The sequence below is a fragment of the Geotrypetes seraphini genome, chromosome 2 (genome assembly GCF_902459505.1).
Source record: "Geotrypetes seraphini chromosome 2, aGeoSer1.1, whole genome shotgun sequence".
Taxonomy (NCBI): domain Eukaryota; kingdom Metazoa; phylum Chordata; class Amphibia; order Gymnophiona; family Dermophiidae; genus Geotrypetes; species Geotrypetes seraphini.
This window is the reverse complement of record NC_047085.1, coordinates 266,782,165-266,808,648: the sequence shown is the minus strand read 5'-3', so window position 1 is coordinate 266,808,648 and position 26,484 is coordinate 266,782,165. Positions and strand designations below refer to the sequence as shown.

The window sequence follows — 26,484 nt, the reverse complement described above, 5'->3', positions numbered from 1 at the left end:
GCCCACCTCCCTCTCTGTTGCAAAATCTAGACCGGTTGGCCAGGCTGGGCCCACCCACCTAAAAACAAACTGCAGGAGGGATGCCAGCTCCCTCCTGCCACCCCCTCCTGGACCCCCTCCTCATTTCATGCCCCTTTTCCACCCCGTACCTTTAATGGAGCAGGAGGGGTGCTCAACCCCTCCTGCTTCAATGCCTCCCGCAACGACGCTGAGGCCTTAAGCCCCGCCCCATTGCAACATGTGATGCATGGGGAGGAGCCTAAGGCCCTTATTGGTTCAGGCTCCCACCTTGGGAGGGGCCTGGGGCGCCTGAGCCAATCAGGGACTTTCTTAGGGCTGAGCCTATGGAAGTCCCTGATTCGTCAAAGCAATAGCCCCCGCAATTAGCTCTGTGGAGCAAACACCTGCCAATGCTGGTGAGTTTTCAAAAAACCCTGTTAATTTGACAATCCTTGATAAAAGTTTGGCACTGGTATTGTATGCAAGGGTCCAGTGAAGAGGACTGTATAAGGACTACTGAAGTTCGGGCACCTTGCTGGGTTGTGGTCTTTTGCCAGCCCAAAACACTGTCATAATGTTTAGTTTTTCTTTTGAGAATTGTTTTCTGGGCCTGCTTGGGGAGTAAAGCAGCCCAGAAGGAGCTGAACTCTTGAGGACTTACTAAAGCTTGGCTGAATGGTTAGAAGCCAGGGTTGTTTTAAATTACTGTCACACTTATTATAAGTTTTAAAATGAATAAAGATTTTATAAAGGGTTGTTTTGTTTTTTGTTTGTTTGTTTTTTTTGTTCTTCTGCTAGCATGATAATGCGGCCTGTTTAAATGATATAAACTTACCGAGAGTCTGAGTTTGTCACCCTTGGAGAAAGGTGATATAATAAACCTGAACTTATCCTTTGGAAAGCCAGAACTGTTTGAGAGTTGGTGTTTTTTTTTAGTTTGTTTGCTGTTTGAGTTTGCAATCAACCTGACTGGAGTAGTTTTTGGCATTCTCACCCTGGAGGGCCATTCTCCCTTTTGAGTGGCGCGCTTATTTCAACACTGGGGTGGGTGACATCCTTAACACTTAAAGTGTGTGCTCCCTTTATAAAATTACCCTCTCAAAATTCAGCCAAAATTTTTCTTGTTAACTGTGAGACATTATATGTGCCGGGGCAGATTAAAATTTAGCCTAATACAATTGGTATTGAGCGCAAACTGGCTAAGAGGTATATTTTCAAAGCATTTAGATCCACAAAGTTGCATACTAAGCTATGGAACTTTGTAAGCCTACATCAGGGGTCCCCGAAGTCCCTCCTCGAGGGCCGAATCCAGTCAGGTTTTCAGAATTTCCCCAATGAATATGCATGAGATCTATTTGCACGCACTGCTTTCAATGCATACTCATTAGGGAAATCCTGAAAACCCGACTGGATTCAACCCTGCCAACATACCCATTTGGTAGCAAACCACAGGCAAAATCATCATCTTAACTGTTTGAACTCTCCCCCACCAAGACAGATGTAAAGGGTTCCATTGCTCACACATTTCTGTAACCTTCAGCAATAAAGATTTTTCATTTACTTTCATCGTCTCCTCCAACGTTTTTTGTATCCAAATACCTAAATATTTTATGACATAATCAGTGACGCGGCAGAAATAAAGAGGGGAGCCAGGGGGAGAGAGAAAGAAAGAGGGGGAGGGGGCCAGGAGAAGAAAGAAAAAGGACCAGAGACTCATGAAATCACCAGACAAAAAGGTATGAAAAATGATTTTATTTTCAACTTAATGATCAAAATGTGTCTGTTTTGAGAATTTATATCTGCTGTCTATATTTTGCACTATGGCCCCCTTTTACTAAACCACAATAGTGTTTTTTAGCGCAGGGAGCCTATGAGCGTCGAGAGCAGCGTGGGGCATTCAGCGCAGCTCCCTGTGCTAAAAACCGCTATCGCGGTTTAGTAAAAAGGAAGGGGGAATATTTGTCTATTTTTGTATAGTTGTTACTGAGGTGACATCTGCCTTGACCTCTTTGAAAACCCGCGGAATATAAATGATAATGAACATTTTCTCTGCGTACAGCGTGCTTTGTGTTTTAAAAATTTTATTCTTGGTAGATCATTTTGACTTGGCCACAAAGGTAAGGGGGAGGGAGGGAGGGGAGCTGCTGAAAGACATCTAGTAATCCTTGCAGGCTTGACTGTGCAGGGAATTATTTTTGTAAAATCATGTTTTGTTATGTGACTGGCATTATCTAGACTTTAATTTCTATGAATGAATAGAATGAAAATGATATAAAATGCTTTTTTTTATGTGCGTGCGCTGAAGAAAAGTGGAGAGAGAGTGGGCTGAGGATGCTGAAGGGAAATGGGGAAGAGAGTGGGGAGAAGACGCTGATTTATAAATTGACAATTGTACAGAATATTGTTTCTTTTTATACTTTAATATAAACAATTCAAGGCTTGTGTGGATGGAATCAGGTGGTTTGCAGGGATGGGGACCGAGCTTATGGGGATTAGTCCAATAAAATGGTATTTATTAATTTCTCATTATTTGTTTTATTTTTATTTGTTAATTTGTAAAGTGGTGATTGTTATGTATCAGTTTTTTCAAATTTACATCTACTGTCTTTATATTTTGCACTGTATTAGAGGACATGTGTTACTGTTTTTGTGGTGTTGCATTGTATCCAGGGTCTGGTTTCTTGGCGGTTCAGTTTAACTTTTGTCTACATATTTCTATTTTTAGTTTGTGATTATTCCATATTGGGCGAGGGTCTATCTCTGTTCTGTGCGTATGAAAAGAACATAGTTTTCAGTTGTCATTGACTACAGGATCAATTGACTGTGCGGGATCTGGCTTGTTTAGTTTTACAATGTATGTGTTGGTGTTCTAGTGCTCACTGCAGTGTTTAAGATGCTGCCTTTTCCTAGGTACACTCTTGTGCGATATGTGGATTGTTACTAAAAATCATATTTTTCATATAGATTGGGGGGGGGTGTCGAAAAATGATGGGCCCCGGGTGCCACATACCCTAGGTACGTCCCTGATCGTTTGTATAAACCCTGAACCAACACCAAACCAATCCATTGCTTGATACATGAAGGTCCACTCCACACGATCAAAGGCCTTCTCTGCATCCAAGGATACAGAGAAGGCCGGATCTTCCATGGCTTTTGTTAAGTTTAACATGTGGAAAGCCAGTCTGGTGGTGTTTGAAGAATTTCTTTGAGCAACGAACCCTGTTTGGTGCATACCAATAATATAAGGGAGAGCCTTGGCCAAGCCTAAAGCCAATAACTTAGCCAAAAGTTTTCCATCTACATTAATCAAAGAAATAAGCCTGTAATTTGAAACCAACGTAGGATCTTTATTTGCCTTTGCCAAAACTATAGTTAAAGATTCTGCCATAGTACCTGTAATACAACCTTTAGTTAGTTGAGCCTGATATAAATTTAAAACATGAGGTAAAAGGGTAATTTGGAATGACTTATAAAATTCTACAGTGAAACCATCCCCAACCGGAACGAATCCAACTCTAAGGGACTTCAACGCTGCTTGTAGTTCTTTTATTGATATAGGTGCGTCAAGAATTCCTTTTATATGCTCAGAAATTTTAGGCCCCTTAATTAACTTCAAGAACTTTAAACCCTCAAGTTCTTTATTTGAATAAAGTCCAGACGAATATAAAGCTTTATAATATTTCAAAAATTGTTTTAAGATATTTCCAATTTGAGAATGAGTTTCCCCCATCTCATCTGCGATAGCCACAATTTTTACTTTTCTTTTTTTAGCTTTAAGATAATTAGCTAATGCTCTTCCCGCTTTATTTGAGTTTCCATAATACAGAGCCTGCTTAGAGAACAGCTCTTTCCTAGCTATTTGAGAGGAAATCTCATTATATTTAGTTTTTAAGAGGGTCTGTAAAGTAGTTTGTTCCCATTTCAAGGCCAATTGGGACTCCAAAACCTTAATATTTTGTTCCAAATTAGAATATTCTATTTTAAGTTGTTTCTAACATATGCCGAATATGAGATTATTTGCCCTCTCATGGTAGCTTTGAAAGCATCCCACATTTCTAAAGAGATTTCCTCTGAGGCATTTATTTGAAAATATTCATTCATTTTTGATTGAAATTCCTCAATAAACTTTGAATGTGCAAGCAGTGCATTATTGAATCTCCAAACAGATCTGTTACAATCTTGTTCCTCAATTTTTAATTCAATCCAAACTCCAGCATGATCTGATAAAGCAATTGGGTTATGCCAGCTTTGATTACCGTATTTTCACATAGATAACGCGCACCCGTGTAAAACGCGCACACGGGTATAGCGCGCAAAAAACACATATTTATGTACATAAATTTTTATATACCGCGCACACCCGTATACCGCGCATGCTGCCCGACTCTCCTTTCGCCCGCCCCGACTCTCCTCTGGAGACCCTGACTCTGTTTTCGCCCGCCCCGACTCTCCTTTCCTCCTTGAAGTCTTGTCCCTACCCTGAAAGCCTGATGCCCCCCCCCGACGTCCGATTCACCCCCCCCGCAGGACCGCTCGCACCCCCACCCCGAAGGACCGCTCGCACGCACCCGCACCCCCACCCCGAAGGAGCGCTCGCACTCCCATCCCGAAGGACCGCTCGCACCCCCACCCGAAGAACCGCTCACACCCCCACAGCCTCACCCCCCTCCCCCATGGAGAAGCTGTCTACCTTGTTTCCGGATGCCAGCGAGCCCAGCTGTTTCCTCTGCCGGTGGTCCCACCCCTTCTCTGAGCCCTGCTGTGCTGCTTTTTCTTCCGGCGGTCCCGTCCTTTCTCTGACATCAGAGAAAGGGTGGGACCACCTGAAGAGGAAGCAGCGCAGCACAGGGCTCTGAGAAGGGGCAGGACCACCGGCAGAGGAAGCAGCTGGGCTGGCATCCGGAAACAAGGTAGACAGCTTCTCCATGGGGGAGGGGGGGAGGCTGTGGGGGTGCGAGCGGTCCTTCGGGTGGGGGTGCGAGCGGTCCTTCGGGGTGGGAGTGCGAGCGCTCCTTCCAGGTGATGAATCGGGCGTCGGGGGGGGAACTATGTAAAAAAAAATTTGTATAACGTGCAAGGGTATGCGCGGTTTGTAAAAACCACGTATAACGCGCGCGTTATATGCGAGAAAATACGGTATCTGTTGAACTAATTGATCTGATACAAATTCATAATCTATTCTTGAAAATGATTTATGAACATGGGAGCAAAAGGAAAACTCCCGATCATTAAAATGGAGAATCCGCCAGATATCTTTTAATGCACAGGATTGAACTAAATTATTCAATCCCATAGATTTCAAAAGCTTACTGGGTTGTTTATCCAGCAATGGATCCATAACAGCATTGAAGTCCCCAGCTACCACTAAATTAGAGGCAGCTAGCGGCAGAAGTACCTGTTAAAGAGTTTTGAAAAATTCTACTTAATTTGAATTAGGGGCACTACCACTTGGGGCACCTTTTACTAAGGTGCGCTAGGGCTTTAACGCGTGGAATAGCGCGTGCTACATTGCCGCGTGCGCTAGACCTTAATGCCAGCATTGAACTGGCGTTCTAGAATTGTAGCGTGTGGTGTAGCGCATGGTAATTTCCTGCATGCGCTAAAAATGCTAGCGTACCTTAGTAAAAGGAGCCCTTGGTTTTGATAAAGTTATACTGAATACAAAGAGCTGAAATAAAACATTTCAATAAAAATCAATATCTTTTCATAAATATTAACTTACCAGGCACAGAATAATTGCACAAATTAATAAGTGTAACATAAATAAAACTACTGTATACTTGTATTTTTCTTGTACTCCAAAGGCTAAATATTTCCTGTTAGGTGCACCAAGCAAGTCAGTACAAGACTAATGGCGTGGTAGGTATTACCATCTGATTCATTGCTAGTATTAGTGGGGGGAAATGGTGCGTTATGACTAGAGGCGCGAACTTGTCTTGGATACGAAAGGCATCCGCATCGTAGTATTTAATAAGAATAAGCAAATGGTTATACTCGTATGTTGTATCATTGTTTTCGACTGGCTTAGATAGATGACTGTTCGGTGCTGATGGATTGTGGAAGAAATTTCTTGATTCTAGTTATGACTTATTGGATTACATTGGCTGGGCTACAAAGATGTTTGTTGTGGGCCACATGCGGCCCATGGGCTGCGAGTTTGACATGTTTGCCCTAAAGTTTATTTGTTTAAGGCTGGATGCAGATATAATAATCCTAAAATAACCAGATGAATATATCTGGCTAGTTTTACCTGACTGTATTTAGCAGTACACATATAGAAACATGATGGCAGATAAAGGTCAGACAGCCCATCCAGTCTACCCATCCACAGCATCCACTATCTCCTTTTCTCCCTAAGAGATCCCACATACCTGTCCTGCGCTTTCTTGAATTCAGAAGTCTTTGTCTCCACCACCTCTACCAGGAAACTATTCCACACATCTACCAACCACCTTTTCTGTAAGGAAGTATTTCCTTAGATTTTTTCTGAGCCTATCACCTCTTAACTCCATTTTATGCCCCCTCATTCCGGAGCTTCCTTTCAAATGAGAGACTTGCCTCATTCAAATTTATGCTAAGTAGGTATTTAAATGCTTGTAACATATCTCCCCTCTCCTGCCTTTCCTCCAAAGTATATGATTATATGAATATATGAATTTGCATGTATATGCATGCACATCTGTGCCATTATTTTAATCATGACCCTCTCATATGCATATAACTTATAGAATACTATAAGTTATACAAGTATTTCTCCTTTCTTCCAAAGTATACATATTGAGATCTTTAAGTCTATCCTCATGCGGCTTATGATGAAGACCACCAACTATTTTAATAGCCTTCCCCTGGACCAACTCCATCTTGTTTATATCTTTTTGAAAGTGCGGTCTTCAGAATTGTACAAAATATTCTAAATGAGGTCTCACCAGAGTCTTGTACAAGGGCACCAATACCTCCTTTTTCTTACTGGCCATATCTCTCCCTAAGCACCCTAGCATCCTTCTAGCTTTCGCTGTCATCCTTTCAACTTGTTTGACTACCTTAAGATCATCACAAACTATCACACCCAATTCCTGCTCCACTTTCATGCACAAAAGTTCTTCACCCCCTAAACTGTACTGATCTCTCAGGTTTTTGCAGCGAGAGGATGACCTTGCATTTCTTAGCATTAAATCTTAGCTGCCAAATTTCAGCCTATTCCTCAAGCTTCACTAGATCCTTCATCGCATTATCCATACCATCAAGAGTGTCTACTCTATTGCAGATTTTGATATCATCCACAAAGAGACAAATCTTACCTTCAGTAATATCGCTTACAAAAATGCTTCCACTATAAAAGATCATTGCTTCAAAAAGCCCACTAGTTGCCTGTCCTACACAGGATAACTTATAAAATCGCCCTTTTGACATTTAAAACTTTATAGACCAATACACCAGCATTTATAGACAGACTTTTGATCCCATATGACCCTCCGAGAGCTTTAAGATCTATTTCACAATATAATCTTAACATCCCATCTTTAAAAATAATTGGTACTCGTCGTACCTCAATCTTTTCTGTGACAGCCCCTATGATTTGGAATACTCTTCCTTTACACTTAAAAATGGAAAAAAACTTACAAAAATTTAAAAGCAATTTAAAGTGCTTTCTTTTTAAAGATGCTTTTAGTTGATCAACTGTGTTTTAGTAATTAACTTAATCTTGTTTCTTACATTTATTTTCCCAATTCCCTTTTGTGTTTACCTTAAATGTTTCTTACATTTTCTATACCGATTGTATTTCTCCCCCCCTTCCTATTTGTGTCCAGGGGCTTTACGGTCCTTTTTACCTAGTACGTATTTGTTGTCGGTCATGTAGTTTTTTAAAATTATTATTCAATTAATAATAGATTTGTTATCACGGTAATGTAAGTTTTATTTGTTAAATTTTTGTTTAAATGTTAATTTTTATATTTTGTAAAACGCTTTGTAGTTTCGAATAAGCGTTCAATCAAAAACCTGAATAAACATAAACATCTTGTCTATGTAACGGCTAAGGAGGCTTTGCAGAACAATGTTAACAGGAATCTGATGTCCTCTACCTATACTAGCTTGGATTTCAGTAGTAATGCTGCAAAGTCACTGGTGTACACTATTGATTTAGCCACAACGCTTGCTGCTCTTACATTCATTGGTTATTTAGCCACAGACCTCATAGGGCTAGTTTAGTTTAACCACTGGCTTCCTGTTTCTTTTCTCTCCTGCTCACCTTACCTGCCAAATCTGCTCCTCTAAAAATGTGAAACCACAAACCTAACAGATTTGATTTTATGTGTAATCTAAAAGAGTAAAAACAATAAGGAAACAAATTGAGGCTGATATTCAAAAGCAGTTATGCAGTTGGCAGTAGACATATTTGTTTATATGTGACAGTTTGTGCATGTGACATACCACTTATAAATTACTCCACATGACTACATATGTGCTATGACAAGAATATATACGCTTGTATGTTTCTTAAAAGAAGGAATGTTTGGGGTAGAGTTTTGGTGGAGTGCTGATAGAGTCTACACTGTGTCAGAACCTACACTGGATTCCCCATGGCCAACAGAACTCTCAGTATTATGGGATTAAATAATTTGTGACCTACTCACTCAAGAACATAGAACAAAATAAATGTTAAACTAACACTTCTATGAAGGCTCAAATGAAAGTCACTTCCTGTGTGTGTTAAAGAGGAAATACACATACAGCACAATACAAGATATGCTTAATGAACTATTTCAATCAAAAAGTAGAGAAGAATCATGAACATTGCCACAGGCCACAGACAGCTATCACAAAGACAACAGGAGGAAAAAGCCTCAGAACTCCATCGCCACCTTATAAACGGGGCGATGAATTAGAACGGGGCAAGGGAAACCTCACGGGCATAAAAAACCTCCTTTGTCAAAGCCTTGTGCAATGCAGAGATTCAAAACAGCAATAAGAAAATTCAGGTCAGATTAAAACGAGCATCTATGATAAAGTAGACAGTATCCAGGAACACCGCCAATGGCCAATGTTTTGCTGGTGTTCATATCCCAGCTGCCTAAGGGTGTAGTTCTCTGATTATTTCCTGCAGGAAAAAGCAACAATGAGCATTGATAGCATAGATGCTCCGCTGACTTTGCTGAAAGTAAACAAGTGCACCTTGTTTTTAATAAGGGTGACTAAAACATCTTCCTGCTTCACAAAAATGGCTGCGGCTCGACATGGCTCCTTATCAGGGCTACCGATGGGACTGACGTCATGTTCTCCAAGGTACTGGTGAGCGTTTGCTGATTATTTGATCTTTAAGCGATGTACCTGTCTAAATGCTTTTAACATTAGCTGAGATGGCTCCATTGAATGCATATAGAACAACACATCAAGTGGTCACCTGTTCTATCTGTCTGCTGTGATATCCTGTCCATATCAGAAGGGCTTAATAGTTCTTCCAAGTTGTCCAGTGAAAGCAATCTTCAAAAAAGACTCACTAAAGGCTGGATCTGTGCTTAAGATGTCCCAGTATTGCTGTAATTTTTGTACCACTGTATTAATTTGAGTTGAATATTGCAAAATGCATGTAATAGCCTGCGTATCCTCAGAATGGTCCTTCTGTAAGAACAACAAATTTCTGTTGGAAAATCTGGTCCTCATGTATGCATCTTCAGGGCAGGATTAATTCTTCGAGGGCCCTAGGCACCCAAGTACACTGGGCCCCCCTGGCCCTGGCCCTGCCACCATTTATCTGTTTTCTTATTTGCTTCTTTATTTCCACTTGTATTTCTTCTTTTTTTTTTTAATTCAAAAAAAAGATTAGCATACCAGTTCACATCTATGCAACACCCAAACATCTCTGAACAAATCCCCCTTCCTTCCCTTCCCACCTACTTACCCAGGACTTTAACTCTGAATCCTTTCCATGCATATATAAAAGTGTTCAAATATTTGTAAAGCAGTAATACTATCCAATCTATATTAATAACCAAGTTTACAGCGCCTCTCAACTGCCTCACTCTACATCAACCAACTGTAACCCATATGTTCAAAGAAGCGTGGGATGAACACAGAGGATCTAGAATCAGAAAATAATATTAAATATTGAACTAAGGCCAGTACTGGGCAGACTTGCACGGTCTGTATATGGCCATTTGGGGGAGGATGGGCTGGAGAGGGCTTCAATGGCTGGGAGAGTGTAGATGGGCTGCAGTAGGTTTTGACAGAGATTTCGGCAGTTGGAACCCAAGCACAGTACCGGGTAGAGCTTTGGATTCTTGCCCAGAAATAGCTAAGAAGAAAAAATTAAAAAAAATTTAAATTGAATCAGGTTGGGCACACTGGATGGACAATTCGGGTCTTTATCTGCCGTCATATACTATGTTACTATGTATAAACAACCAAATCTGTAACTCCTCTAGCACGTTTCACTCCATGTATGTTAACTTGCAACAAAACAACAAGGCAAGCAGTCCAAAGAATCCAACATGAAACAAAAGAAGATTGGCAGAAAAATAAGGAGATTCAAATCGGGTTAATTCAAGGTGCTCCCAAGAACCATGCCTGATGCATTTCGCCAAACAAGATTAGTTAACGCTAACAAAAAAAAAACATGTCTTTCATACAAACAGAACACAGAAAACACCTTTGCCTAGTATGGAATATGTAATCACAAATTAACCTCTCCCCCTTTTACAAAACTGTAGTATGGTTTTTAGCCACGGCCAGCGCTAAAAAATGCTCTACAGTTTTGTAAAAGGGGGGATAAAATAGAAATACGTAGACAAAGGTTAAATAAAACCACCAAGAAGCTGGACTCTGCATACAATACAACACCACAGAAACAGCGATGCATGTCCCCTAAAGCAAAAAAAAAATAAATAAATAGAAATTTTTTTTCTACCTTTTGACTTCTCTGGTTTCTGCTCTCCTCATCTTCTTGTCACTCTCTTCCTTTCATCTTCTGTCCTTCTGTGCCTCTTCCAGAAATTGTCTGCCTCTCCTTTCCATCTCTTCTCCCCCCCCCCCCATTGGTGTGGCATCCATCATCTTCTCTTCCCTCCTCCAATAGTCTGGCATCTCTCCTCTCCTTCCCTCTCCCACACCCCCATGGTCGGGCATTTCATTCCATCAGCATTGGTCCCCTTTCTTTCCCTTCAACCCAATTCCATCTAGTATCCTTCCCCTTATATCTCTCCCCTTCCCCTGCACACCAATTCCATCAACCCCTTTCTCTCCTTCCACACCACCCTGCCCCCTTTCTCTCCCTCCACCACCCTTCCATGCTCTTTTCTCCCTCCCCTCCAAACATTGCAGCTGCCAGTTCTGCCCACAACAGATTACCCCCCATTGCAACGCTTCTCCCCCGCAGCAACAGCAACGTCCCCCCCTGCAGCAAAAGCAAAAGGCCCCCCCCACAGCAATGGTCCCCCCCGTGGCAACGGGGGGGCCACCGCAGCAACAGCAACGCGGCTGAATCTATCTAAATTGAAGAACAAGCTCAATTAAGCTTTTAATCAGTACTGATTGAAACATAGACACTTATCAGGAAAGTGCAATTCTGCAACAAGGTGTTTCTAAAAATTTAGGTGGCCTTCAAAAAAAATAGGCGCTATGCATGTTAGGTGTGGGCGTGGCTACATGTTAGGCGCCTTCTTATAGAATCCCTGCTCTTAAACATGCTTAAGCGCTCACATGGGTGCCTAACTTTTAGTTGTGCCTAGAGCTGGCCTATTTATTGGACGCTTCCAAAATAGGTGCCCAAATAGGTGCTGCTCAGCACAATTCACTAAACAGCTCCCAATTTTGCTTGAATCGTGCTGAACAGCGCCTACTTAGGCGCCTAACTTTTGGGCGTGTCCAATTTGCCCTTAAATCTCTGAAAGTAGTCAAGTGTGGATTCTATGTTCATTCAGCGTATCTTATATTGTACTGTGAGTGGTTTTGCTCTCTTAACATATGTAAGAAGTGACTATCTCTTGAGCCTTCATAGAAGTGCTGGTTTAACATTAAATAATTTGTGGACATTGAATCAAAGATATTTTAATGCAATTATGAGTGAATTTGCATTGTATTGGGCTTTTATTGTAATATGTGATAATAATTGAAAGAGCAGGATCCAACCCTTGACTGAGGTGTAAGCAATTCTGTATTATATCAAGCCAAATGAAATGGGGGCTACAGTATAATTAAGAACATAGGAATTGCCAAACATGGTCATACAAGACTTCCATCAAGGCCAACATTTTGTCTCCAACAGTGGCCAATCCAGGTTACAAGTACCTGGCAAGATTCCAAAGAATAGTTCCAACCCATATTGCTCATATCCAGGGATAAACAGTGGCTTTCCCAAGGGCACTTTGCTAATATAGGTTTATGAACTTTTCCTCCAGGTACTTTTCTAAATTTTCTCTAAACCTGGCTATGCTAATTCCTTTCAGCTTACCTTCTGGTTGATAGCTTCAATCTTGGATTATCCCTGTGGTTTTGGAACCTAACTATTATATGCTTCAAGAAAAGACCCTAAGCTATCCACTAGTGCAGGGGTCTCAAAGTCCCTCCTTGAGGGCTGCAATCCAGTCGGGTTTTCAGGATTTCCCCAATGAATATGCATGAGATCTATGTGCATGCACTGCTTTCATGCATATTCATTGGGGAAATCCTGAAAACCCGACTGGATTGCGGCCCTCAAGGAGGGACTTTGAGATCCCTGCACTAGTGCATTTACTAACTATCACTCTATTACAAACATCAATTTTCAAGCAAAAATTACTGAGTGAATAGTATTCTCTCAACTTTCAGATTTTGTAGACAAAACCAACATGCTACATCCCCACTAGACAGAGTTTAGACACCATCACTCTACAGAACTCTCATTACTTTGTCTGATTACCTATGTCTGTTACCATCTAATCGTTGCAAACCTATTCTTCCTTTTTCACTAGATCTCACAGCTGCCTTCAACATGGTTGATCACACTCATGCTATATAAATAGACATTACTGGCACAGCCTATAACTGGTTTGTCTCCTATTTTGGTTTACGTAAATATCATGTAGTTATCTAGAACTCCTATTCCGACACCTTCTTTCTTCCATGTGGAGTCCTTCAAGGTTTGATCTTGGCCCTAATGTTGTTCAATATCTTTTTGGTTCCACATTTGACATTAGCTCAGTCTCTAGGATTTATTCCCTATGTATATGCTAATGATATCCAACTTCTCTGTCCAATTAACCCCACTGATGTTTCTGAAGTTTCAGCTGTCAACCAGTCTCTTAGCAGTATAGCCTCTTGGCTGAGATACAATAGGCAATCCCTCAGTTCCTCAAAATCAAAAGCACTTATATTTACAGCTGCTGAACCACAACAATTATACACCCTTTTCTTTTGGAAAATACCTCTGTTCCCATGGTATCTTCTATTAAAGTTTTTGGTGTCCTATTAAATGAGAAACTTCTATCTACAGATTTCTGCAGTTACTCAACGCTGCTTTCTCAAACTTCGATTGATTTGCTCCATGAAACCTCTGCTAGAATCCTCAGTTCTAAACATACTGATCCACTCTTTTACTGTAATGCTCTTTATTATGGCTTTAAGCACAAAGATTTCCAACTTCTCCAATTACTACAAAATACTTGATGTAAATTTAATTACTGGAGCACGCATATATGACCATGTTACTCCTCTCCTCAAATCATTATATTGGCTCCCCATAGCAGATATAAACTACTGCTAAGATTACACAAACCCACACTCCTGTTTTTCATAGTTTATTAAAAAAGAGTTGTACAATAAAAGTTGTTTAAAATATTAATTAGGGAACAAACTACAAGTAATAAACAGTCATATGAGATAAACCAATTTGGAGGGGGGTGGCGGATAGGAAAATAAAAGGGGAAAGAGGGAAGAACTACAATATTTGAGAAAGAACATAAATGGGAAGAAACAGTAGGGTATGACAGGGTAGGGATTGCAAGTGAGAGAGAAAGAGAAGAAAGAAAAAGAAAATATAAAACTAAAAATCAAGAAAAATATTATTTTAAAAGGATAAATCAGTTGTAGTTTCATAGTTTATTAAAAATTTGATAAAACGCTTAACATAACATTTCAAAGAGTTGTACAGTTAAAATAAAAAATAAACAAAAGACATAAACAGTACGAAAACAGACTTACTTAGGGGGAAGGGTAGAACAGAAAGGATAGAAGGAGAAAAATTACAATTCTTAAAAAAAATTAAAACAAAGGAAAAACAAAACAACGGGAAAGGATTGAGAAATGTGAGAGGTGGTGAGCAGTGAGCATTTTAAACTACTCTTGAATTTATCCATATGTTTAGAGGGAGAGAGTTCCAAATTGTCATCCGCAAATTTTATAACTTCACACTTCGTCCCGTTTCTAGTTCATTTATAAATACATTGAACAGCAGCGGTCCGAGTACCGACCCCTGCGGAACTCCGCTCATGACCCTCCTCCACTCCGAGTAGTGGCCCTTCACTCCAACCCTTTGCTTCCTACCTGCCAACCAGTGTTTAACCCATCTGTGTACGTCCCCTTCCACCCCGTGGTTCCACAGCTTCCAAAGTAGCCGCTCATGGGGTACCTTGTCAAAAGGCTTTTTGGAAGTCGAGATAAATGATGCCTATGGATCATATGGAATTAGAAATCTGTCTATGAAGGCGGGAACATTAGTCTGTAGAGTTTTGAAAGTTAAAAGAGCAATTTTATAAGTGATCCGATGAGAGATGGGTAACCAGTATGCGTTCTTCAGCAAAGGGGTGACATGGTTGAATTTTTTTGAGCTTGTGGTGATATTTATTGCCGTGTGTTGAATAAATTGAAGCCACCTGATATCTTTTTTGACATATCCCTTTATATAATGAATTACAGTAGTCAATTTTTGATATGATGAGCGAGTGAATTAGGATATTAAGGGCAGTAACATTAAGGAGAGGGACCAAAGACCTTATCATCCTGAGCTTATAATAGCAGTTTTTAACCAAAGTTCTGATTTGGGGTTCGAAATGCGAGTCTGTTATCGATGATAATACCTAAGATTTTTGTTGTTAAAGCAGATTCAAGAGGAATATTGTCAATGTCAATCAGTGAGACAAGCTGTAAATCTTCTTTCCAGGAAAAAAGAACCATACTTATTTTTGTAAGGCTTAGAGATAGCATGTTTGAATTTAGCCAGTCGCGAATTTTGAGTTATTTAAGATTTATGGAAGTAATTTTGTTTAAGTTGGAGGGATCGATGGCATGCAGAAGTTGAATATCATCAGCATAGACTGAAAAACCGATTGACATAACAATACCACAAGGCACTGTATTTTCTCTCTGACAGGGCTATCTCTCTGAAATGCCCTTCCTTCTTATCTTAGACTGAAAGCTTTACTTTTTAATGATTCGTATAGTCAATGCCCATCCTTTACTCACTAGCCTGATTTTTCTTTTTTTTTTTTTTGTTCACAATATTTTTCCCAGCTCTGGAGAGCGATCTGTACAACAGTCAAACAGCTTCCCATTCTTCATATCCCTTCTCACTACCTTATCATATATTATAGCTCTTTCTCTGAAACTGATCTTCCCATTTCAGTCCTACATATTTCTGCTCTCTCTGTTTTAACATAATTGTTGTAAACCACCTGGACGCTCTGCAGTAGGTTGTATATCAAACAGTAAATAAACTTGGAACTTGGAAGGTAGACATATGAAGGGGCATTTTCAATAGGATGTCTAAGTCCGACTTTGGACTTTTCCTGCAAGATGTCGACATATCTGGCTGAAAAAATGGCCATTTTCGAACCCGCAAGATATCTAACTTTTTTTTTTTTCTTCAAAAAATGGCCCAGCTAGACGTCTAATTTTTTTTGCCATTATAAAAAAAAAAGTCCAAATTAAAAAATATCCAAAAGAAGCCATTTGCATGTAGGAGGGACCAGCATTTATCATGGACTAGTCGCACAGAAATGACAGTGGAGCAGTGGAGCACCCTAGGGGGAACTGCTTTGAATTTCACATTAAGGGTGCCAGGTACACATCTCACCATAACCCACATACATTATATGGTGAGCCCTCCAAAACTCCCCCAAAACGTACTGTACCTACTTGTCTACCACCCCTGCAGGTGTCACCTATATGGCAGTACAGTGAAGTTTTGGTGGGCTCACACTTTCCGCCAGAAGTGTACTAGTTAGGTTGGTATATGGGCCTGGGTCCCCTTATTTGCAGTCCACTGCACTGCTCACCAGGCTATTCCAGAGACCTGGTTGCAGCTCTACTAGGACTGCTCATAGTATCTGCAGCTGTCATGGAGACAGATATGTAGTGTTTCATGCAGATATTTGAGGGTGGGAGGGGGTAAGTGCTTGGGGGCCATATTTTCATCCCTCCAATGGTCATCTAGTCAGTTTGGGCACCTTTTTGGCCCTTATTTGTTTTAAAAACAGGTCTATTCTATTTTCCCCCCTTACTCTTCCATTCTATATGTAAGCTCATGTAAACCTTTTCCTTTCTCTTCTTATACTTTTAAGTTCTTGTAAACCGTGCCGAGCTCCACTTCTATGGAGAGGATGCGGTATATAAACTTAAGGTTTAGTTTAGTTTAGTCTAGCTCAAAATGTCCAAATTGTGCCCTGGATGTTTTGTAAAATGTTTATCGTTGTAAAACATCCAAGTGCTGAGCCCTCCCTAATCTTATCCAAAATGTGCCTCTAACACACCCCTTTAAGATTTAGATACACTGGAAAAAATGACCAGAAAGACAGTTTTGAAAATGGCCACTTGGATGTTTTGGCCAGTAAGATGTCCAAGTGCCAGTTTATGCCATCTTTTGGACGTCTCTCTTTTTTGAAAATGAGCCCCATAAGCTCTAATGTTTGTTGCATGCCTACCCTTAGAGATATTTATGCTGATGGAAATTACTTTGACATTGATTCATTTTCGAAGCTTGTCCAGATGACATACCAGTGTTGCATGAGTGTCAAAGACAGCTCCAGATATTCTGCGTTCATATTTGTTTCCTTATCTGGTAGAATGCGTAACCTTTGTCACCTTCTATTGGATTTAGCTCCTTTGAGAACCAAGTTTTACTCAGTGCTGCTATGTTGATGTTGCATTTTTTGAGCATCCTTCCTAGTAGACTTGTGTCTCTCTGGTATTTAGTCCGTGTAAATCAATATACACAGGTGGTAAAATTCATATTGTGTTTTTATTTTATTTTTTTTACTGCATTATTGAATGCCAGCCAGGAACAATAATCTGTGGAGAAGGAAGGGAATTTTTAGGATCTCTTTTTAGTATCTATTATTATGTCAGAAGAGAACTGGTGTCCCTGAGCATGGGACTGCTTTGTCATCCATGCAGGATATAAAGTACCAGACCTACATTGATGTAGTAAGTGACCATCACACAAAATTGTCATAACCTATTTCTAAAGAAATAATTACGAGGGTCAATTGAAAACTTTCTGGCCTAATCAAGAAAACAATATTTTTTGGAGGGGAAATGAAATTTCAACATAATCTCATTATAACTCAATACATTTTCTCCATTGTTTTTCCAGATCTTTCGGCCCCGATTCTATAAAGGGCGCCTAAATCATGCCTAAAGCTAAGTAGTTAATGAGCCAATTAAGGGTCTTAACAAGCGATAATTCGTACTTAGGCGTCCAAAGGACATAAATGCCACTTTGTAGACACAGTCACAATTTCATGGACACCCATGTTTAAAACTTGCACCTAACTCAATAGGTGTGGGTGTGGTTTGGAAAATGATTCAGTTTGGGCATTTTTTGATTCATTTACATAATACTGAGTGACCTAGGATGTCCATATGATGACTATATTGTAGGCAAATGAAAACCAGGTCTACTTTTGAGCTTAGTTTGTGTTTCAAATAGATCTGAGTTCTATAGACGGAACTTAGGCACTCTTTGGGCATTCTTCCGGAACTTAGGCACAGTTTGGATGTCCTTAATACGATTTGCTAAATAGCTCTCTAGGTTTTTTATTTTTGCTTTATTAAACTCAAAAGACATTTAATAAGCCACCACATAAACAGGACACATCAATACAAAGATGCAAAACCTTCTATTTTTCTGGGCAAACAGCAATGCTATTTGCTAATTAATTGAAGCACAGCACATAAAAAAACAGCTTTGTTTCTTGCTAAAAAGCTACCCTTTTTCTCACTAAAGATTGCTCCAATGAGGTCATTCTTAAAACAGGTGGATTCAGCTAATAAAGCACATGACAAAAATATATAGATTGCATCCATAACTTCATTTGCAAAAGCTTAAAAACAGATACAGACCTTAGCATGGCTTCTACTTCATTGCAAATTGAGGTTTGCAGCTGCACAATGGTGACCTCATTGTGAGATCATCATCAAGGTGCACCTTCAAGGTAGAATGCCACAATTAAAATATGTGCTGGGGAGCTGGTTGGGTTTTGAACTTATGACCTCTGGAAGAGAAGAACAGGGCTTTTACTTATTGAGCTATAGCAGCTTCCAGGCATGTTCTCTGACTGCCCTGTGATATGATAGCTTAGCAATTTCGCCATCTCGATTGTTTTATGTTTTTTTTAATCTTTATTCATTTTCAAACATACAATAAATGTATCAGTATGTTAAAACAAATTAATCATAAATATCACTTAATAATCATCAATAGTACAAATAATATGCTATTATCTTCCACTCTTCCCACCCCTTTCTATTGTATAATCAGATACATCTCGATCTATTGTATAATCAGATACATCTCGTGGAAGATAACTTTTTTCTTAGCTAAATGAGGATATTTCATCTTGATTTTAGCGCTTGGACATTGTAATAAGCCAGTATAGTATTTGCCAGTAATGATTTTCCCCTTTTCCAGATAGTCAATAAAAATTATCCCATGGAAATCCCAATAGAATGGTCTCCATCACCTTTCCAGCCAATGGAGCCATTTTTGCTTTCCTTAGTCAGTTCATCTTATGTCTTAGGAGTAAAGTTAACCCAAGTCTCATCCACAGTCACAAAATGCTGTAAAAAGTTGTTCTCATTGCGCTTAAAATGCGCAAGTTTTTGAAATGTCCAAACTCATTTTTGGTTGATGGTTAGCAAATGCTGTTCCCATTGTGCACTCAATTTCCTCATGCTTAAATATTCATATAGGATGGTGTGTACACTTTCTGATGAAAAGCCAGCAGCTTCTGCTATCTCATTTAGGGTCAATCAGTGATCATCCATCACGATTCAGTGAACGTCATCAACCATTTAGTTAGTTTTTGCTATTTTGGGATGCCTGAAGCATTCTTCATCAGCAATGCTTGTCCAGCCATGTGTAAACTTAGCAGCCCATGCTTTAACCATTGAAAATGAAGGAGATGCTTCACCATATACTGCGCACTGCGCCTAACTCAGATTTTATTTCAATAGTTGTTGGATTTAATTTCAGTAGGTGATTTTCCCTTCAAATGAAGGAATTTTATCATGGCACGATACTCAATTTTGTCCATTTTTTATAAAGTGGAGCAGTTGTTACCTTTAAAGTTTGCCATGACAAAACTAGACTTGACTTGAAAATCTAGCTGGACAGCTATGGAATTGTGATGCTAATCATACTCTTCTTTGGTTAGGCCAGAAACTTTTTCAATTAACCCTTGTATACAAGGGTTTTAAGCACAATGAGAATGCCTTTTTGCAGTGTTTTGTGATTCTGGATGAGACTTGGGTTTATCACTAAGACAAAAAAACAATCTGAATAATGGACTACAAGAGATGAACCAACTCCAAAGAATGTGAAAATGGCTCCATCAGCTAGGAAGGTGATGGTAATTGTCTTTTGGGGTTTCCACAGGATAATTGTTAATGACTATATGGAAAAGGGAATATTATGCTGGCTTATTACAATGTCTTCAGCCAGGGGTGTCCAATGTCGGTCCTCGAGGGCCGCAATCCAGTCGGGTTTTCAGGATTTCCCCAATGAATATGCATTGAAAGCAGTGCATGCACATAGATCTCATGCATATTCATTGGGGAAATCCTGAAAACCCGACTGGATTGCGGCCTTCGAGGACCGACATTGGACACCCCTGTTTAAGCACTGAAATCAAGATGAAACATCCTCATTTGGCTGAGAAGAAAGTTCTCTTCCACCAGGACAATGCACCTGCTATCAACAATCATGATGGCAAAATTGCATGAAATGCGGTTTGAATTAATTCCCCCATCCACAGTCCTCTCCAAATTTGACCCCATGTTACATCTTTCTGTTTCTAAACCTGCAAAAATGGCTGGGAAGAAATTTTCTTCGGATTCTGCAGTCATAGATGCTGTAATAGCTATTTTTCCAGTTTAGGTGTTTTGTACTTGAAAGGAATGGAAAAATATTGAAGCAAATGTATTGAGTTAAAAGGAAACTATGCTGAAAAATAAATTTAATTTTCCCCTAAAAAAATGTTTTTTTGATTAGGCCAGAATAGGGTTGCCAGATTTCTTCTTTGAAAAAAGAGAATGCCTGGCCCCATCCTTTCTGTCCCAGTCCTTCCCTATTCTGCATCCAGCTCCGCCCCATTCCTCCCCAGCCCCGCCCCCACACAAACCTCTCCGAGCTCAAAGGCCGCAATTTGAAGCCTTCACGCATGCATGGATGTTGATGCAATAATGCCACACACATGTGCACGTGTATGACCTCATCATGCTGCAGGCTGCGCATGCGTAAAGGCTTCCAGACATGGCTTCCGAGCTTAGGATTTACTAAACCTGGACAAAATGCCAGGTTTTGGAAATCCTTCAAGGTGCCCGGACAGTTCTCTAAAAAGAGGACATGTCCAGGTTTTCCCGGATGTATGGTAACCCTAGGCTGGAAACTTTTCAATTAACCCTCATAACAGGCTGCCTAACTTATTCACTGAGTATATATATAAGTTATACTAGCTTTTAAATGGAAAGTTTATGCACATTTCTTCTTTCGTTCTTTTTTTTTTTTTTTTTTTTTTGCAGTATCTGCTGAAACAAAAATAATGCACCCTTGATTTCTTTTTCTTTGTAATGATTAACCCTACCCCCCACTCTTTTACAGAAGCTTAGTGCGGTTTTTAGTGCCAGCCACAAAGGTAATAGCTCCGACACTCAAAGAATTCCTATGAGCGTAGGAGCTGTTACTGCCACGGCTGGCGCTAAAACACATGCCACACTTTTGTAAAAGGAGAGGTAAAGTAAGGGGCTAATATTCAGACACTTATGCTGTTAGTTAGATAAGTGCTGGCAAGAACAATATTTATCAGCTGCTAAATAAGTCCTCCGAATTCCTCGGTACTATTGGGACAATACCAGGGTAGTTCATGAGTGATAATAATAATAACAGTTTATATACCACAGGACCGTGAAGTTCTATGCGGTTTACAAAAGATTAAAAGATGGTACAAATTGATTGAACTTAAAAGAGGTTAAAGAAAGTGGTTAATAGGTCAAGAGAAAGAGTTGTACGGATCAGTTGTCTAGATACTTCAGGAACAGATATGTTTTTAGGCGCTTCCTGAATTCCTCATAAGTGGTGGGCGAAAGCCATTGTTCTAGATCTTTACCCCATAATGCTGCCTGATGTGAGAGAAGGTGTTGATGGTGTTTTTTCAGTTTACATCCTCTAACTGGGGGGGAAACGAAGGTCAAATGTGAGCTTCTCTTGTTTCTGTTGGCTGAGAAGGAGAAAAGGTCAGTTATGTATTTAGGGGCTAGTCCGTATAGTACTTTAAAGCAGAGGCAGGCGAACTTAAACTTTACGCGTGCTTCCATCGGTAACCAGTGCAGCTGCCGGTAGTAAGGTGTCACGTGATCAACTTCTTCAGCCCGAAAATTAGTCTGACCGCTTAGGTAGAGCTGGAGGTTATTCAATAAGCAGCAATATTCATATTGGTCACCTAATTTTACCTGATTAGCAATTTAGTTAGTGATTTGAAGATTGTCACTAACTAGATAGCAACTCTGGGTCGGTGATGAAACTGGATATTCAGTGCCAGCAAGTGTTCGGGTACTGTTACTGACTCTATGGTTTTATTTTAACTGTGCAGCCAACATTTTGCTTAAACATTTGACTGCACTGAATAACTAGGAAAAATATACACTGCGGGAGTGGCATATTTGTCAGATGAATAAAGGTGAATGGGCACGCAAAAAATTAACTGGTAACCTACAGTACCCAAGCAAAGTATACTTGCTATTGTAACCACTGCCTTAATTATGACGTTGAGATATGAAATTAAACAATGTAAGTGGAATGATGCCTTTTGAAATTAATGGATTTCATTCAGGTCCTCCCTAAATACTTCAACCCTAAAATCTGTAATTTGTGCACTTGTTATTAATAGAGTTGTTTATTATAACTCTCTGCTGGCAGGTGTACCTTTTGTTCATGTCCGCCAACTCCAACTCCTGTAAAACACTGTCAGTTAAAATTTTATATAAAACCACAATGTTCTTATCATGTTATACCCCTCCTGTAGGAGAAGCGCTGGCCACCAGTTTCAAGTAGGATTAAAATTAAACTTTTGATGCTGGCTTTTCTCACACTATCTATAGGTATGCCTACCTTTTTAGATTCCTTTCTGTTCCTGAACATTCTCTAAGAAAGGAACTTTTTGTCTGTTCCATCCACTTGATTGCTCATACCACACATATTTTTCTTGCCTAAGCCCCCACACTCTGGAACTCTTTGCCAGTGTACTTTTTTAAAATTCAAAGCTGGGGTTGAAACCTAGCTATTTGGACTGTCTGTCTTTGGTCAGGTACTATTCTTTACTTATTTATTCAATTTTCTCTACCATTCTCCCAGGGGAGCTCAGAACAGTTTACATCATGCATTTATTCAAGTACTCAAGCAGTTTCCCCTATCTGTTCCGATGGGCTCGCAATCTATCTAATGTACCTGGGGCATTGGGGGGATTAAGTAACTTGCCCAGGGTCACAAGGAGCAGCGTGGGTTTGAACCCACAACCTCAGGGTGCTGAGGCTGTAGCTTTAACCACTGCACCACACTCTCCCACACTCTTTTGAAGAGTGGCTTACAGCTTTTCTACTTCTTAGGGTTCAAGGCTGTTGCTATACCTCTTGTTTTACAATTCAGTTGTCTTGGATGAATATACAGTGGTATGTAAAAGTCCTGCATCACTTGACTTGTTTGATGCATTTTAAGCTATGTAACCATTTGTTATTTTTATATTTCCAGGACAGCTTGTGCTACAGTTTCTCAATTGGATTGAGATCTGGTGACTGAGCAGGCCAATCAATTGTCTTCACTCCCTTCTTTCTCATCCATTTGAGTACAGTTTTTGCTCAGTGACATAGTAACAGAGTAAATGATGGCAGATAAAGACCTGAATGGTCCATCCTGTTTGCCCAACCATACATGCTCCATAAATTAATCATTTAATTTAAATGGTCCTTTTTCTTAGATATTTTTAGGCCAGAAACCCAGAGCCCTGCCCAGTAGTGTGCTTAGGTTCTATCTACTGGAGTATATGTCAAAGCTCACTCCATCCCATCTTAACCATCCCAGCCATCGAAGCCCTCCCCAGCCCGTCCTCAACTGAATGTCCATATACGGAACTCATACCATGGAAGTCTGCCCAGTACTGGCCTTAGTTCGTTCAATATATACCCGTTATTTTCTGATTAGAGATCCTCTGTGTTCATCCCATGCTTGTTTGCCACCGTTTTCTTCTCCACCACCTCCCTCGGGAGCACATTCCATGCATCAACCACCCTCTCCGTAAAGAAGAATTTCCTAACATTACTCTTGAGTCTACCACTGTTTCTTTGCCTTTAGATCTTCAGATACTATTACCCCAAGGTCCCTCTTTCCATTTGTGCGTATCAGCCTCTCACCTCCTTATGGCGCCTTCCAATTTCTAATCCCCAAATGTATTACTCTGTACTTCTTTGCACTGAATTTTAGTTGCCAGATATTAGACCATTCCTCTAACTTTTGCAGATCCTTTTTCATGTTTTCCATTCCCTCCTCAGTGTCTACTCTTTTACAAATCTTGGTATTATCTGCAAAAAGGCAAACTTTCCTTCTAACCCTTTGGCAATGTCGCTCACAGACATATTGAACAGGATCAGCCCTAGCACCGATCCATTAGGGATTCCACTACTCACCTTTCCATCCTCCAAGCGAATTCCATTAACTACCACACTTTGGCATCTGCCCGTCAACCAATTTCTAATCTAGTTTGCCACTTTGGGTCTTAACTTCAGCCCATCAAATTTGATCAAGAGCCTTCTATGAGGAACCATGTCAAAGGCTTTGCTGAAATCTAAGTAAATTACATTTAGCATTTGCCCTTGGTCCAATTTTCTGGTCACCCAATCAAAAAATTCAATCAGATGCTGCACTGCTCCTGACTCTCATGGAGTTCCTATGAGCATCAGGAGCAGCGCAGAACATTCAGTGCGCCGGCCTGTTCTAAAAACTGCTTTCTCGGTTTTATAAAAGGGAGAGGGGTAAGTAAAACCTAAGCATTTAAACTAGCCAGTTTGATTTAATGATTGTAATAATTTTGCACAACTGATTAAAAAATATAGTAATGCCTCATTTTTTTTTTTCTTTCTAGTGTGACAATGCAAAAGGGCTGAAAGCTTTCTACGATGCGATAAAATATGGACCTAATCATTTAATGGTTTTTGGTGGAGTATGCCCATCTGTTACCTCTATCATTGCTGAATCTCTCAAGGGGTGGAATCTAGTACAGGTAAGAGCATGTTTGGCATTTCATTTGATGCTAGATTTCCATCTTAGACAAAGTGTAGAGGAGCTCATGAGAAATGTGATAGGACAGGGTACGGTATTGGAGTTCAAGAAGGGATTGGACAATTTTCTGAAGGTAAAGGGGTTAGAAGGGTATAGATACAGGTTCTAGACCTGATGGGCTGCCGCATAAGCGGACTGCTGGGCATGATGGACCTCAGGTCTGACCCAGCAGAGGCACGGCTTATGTTCTTATGTGGCTTGATGAATTGCAAAGTAATTTTGTCAGAGGAAAAATGTCCAATGCGGTTTGTTCAGATACTGATTTTCTCCCAAGATTAGTAAGAAAATTTGCAGAAAAGGAACTAATAATGATAAAATAAATTTATTCTGACCTCCTGTGAATTTATTGTCATTCACTTTAACATGACAAATAATGATTGCAATCATTGAAACCTGATCTATTGCGTATCTAAAAATAGTTCATCTACCAATTCAAGAAATATGTGATTTGTATATATTACTTTACATATACATTAAAGACTGAAAATACATACTTAAAATATTATTGAATGATTTCTCAGAAGAAAAGTGAAAATGGCAAAGCTACGCCCCCCCCCTTTTTTAACAAATCCATAGCGCAGTTTTTAGCGCTGGCCGCAGCGTTAACAGTTCCAACGCTCATAGGAATTCTAAAAGCGTCGGAGCTGTTACCGCTGTGATTTTGTAAAAGGGGAGGGGATTAATGAGTTAATATACTGTACTTTAACATTTTTTTATGCATGCGTTTTTTTTTATTGCTGGTCCCATTTTTAAAAATGGACCTAGTTACTAATAATATGCATTAATGATTTTGAAATTGATATTCCGTAAGTGACAGGTCAACTGATTTTGGAGTGGGCTAAGCTAACCCTAGATATTTAGTGTCAGGTCATGTGCAGCTCCCGGCATTGCATATTCAGGTATTCCCGCCAACCCAGAAGTTAACCAGGTGCCGGATGACATTCAAACCAGTGCCCAGTTAACTTGCAGCTATTTTGCTATCCTAACTTTATGTGGTTAATTAGTCGATTATGTGACTGAAAGTCACTGTTAAGGTGAGTTTCCATTATGCCCCAGCTCTGCTCCCAGGTCACACCAAACTAATTGGTCTTGGCATAGGTCAGGGGTAGGGAACTCCGGTCCTTGAGAGCCGTATTCCAGTCGGGTTTTCAGGATTTCCCCAATGTATATGCATTGAAAGCAGTGCATGCAAATAGATCTCAAGCATATTCATTGGGGAAATCCTGAAAACCCAACTGGAATACGGCTCTCGAGGACCGGAGTTCCCTACCCCTGGCATAGGTGGTTAGAGGGGATATTCAGCGTACTCTGGTTAAATGCTATGAATAGCCCTGCACAAATGATTTAAATGGCCAGGAGTCTCTCCTGGCTGTTTAAATCACTTTGATTATTGAATCCATTTTGTTTGTTTTGCACATGGCAAAATGTGACTGTATAGCTAGTTTTTTTTTATTTATTTTGGGTGAGGAAGTGACAGATATGTCTGTTACAGCCATAAACCACTAATGTTGCCAGCAAGTTGTATTCTGTATAAGTGTTGTTTGGTAAGAAGACCCTTTTGTTGAGAATGTAACATGTTATCATATTGCAACTAAATTTTATGTGTATTTGAATGCGGCAAAAATAATTTGATATGCAATGCTTTATGCTTATGCCATTGTTGTATAGCCATGCAAAGTGTGAATTTGCTT

At 40.0% G+C, this 26,484-nt stretch overlaps 1 protein-coding gene across 8 annotated transcripts in view; it reads left to right on the top strand.

The window, feature by feature from the left end:
* GABBR2 (gamma-aminobutyric acid type B receptor subunit 2) overlaps positions 1 to 26,484 on the top strand; it is a 1,059,696-nt gene that overhangs the window by 252,008 nt on the left and 781,204 nt on the right. For all 8 annotated transcript variants that reach the window (XM_033929595.1, XM_033929596.1, XM_033929597.1 and 5 more), the window contains one exon: positions 24,597 to 24,734. In XM_033929595.1, coding sequence (XP_033785486.1) covers positions 24,597 to 24,734 — 138 coding nt within the window. The remainder of the gene's footprint in view (positions 1 to 24,596; positions 24,735 to 26,484) is intronic.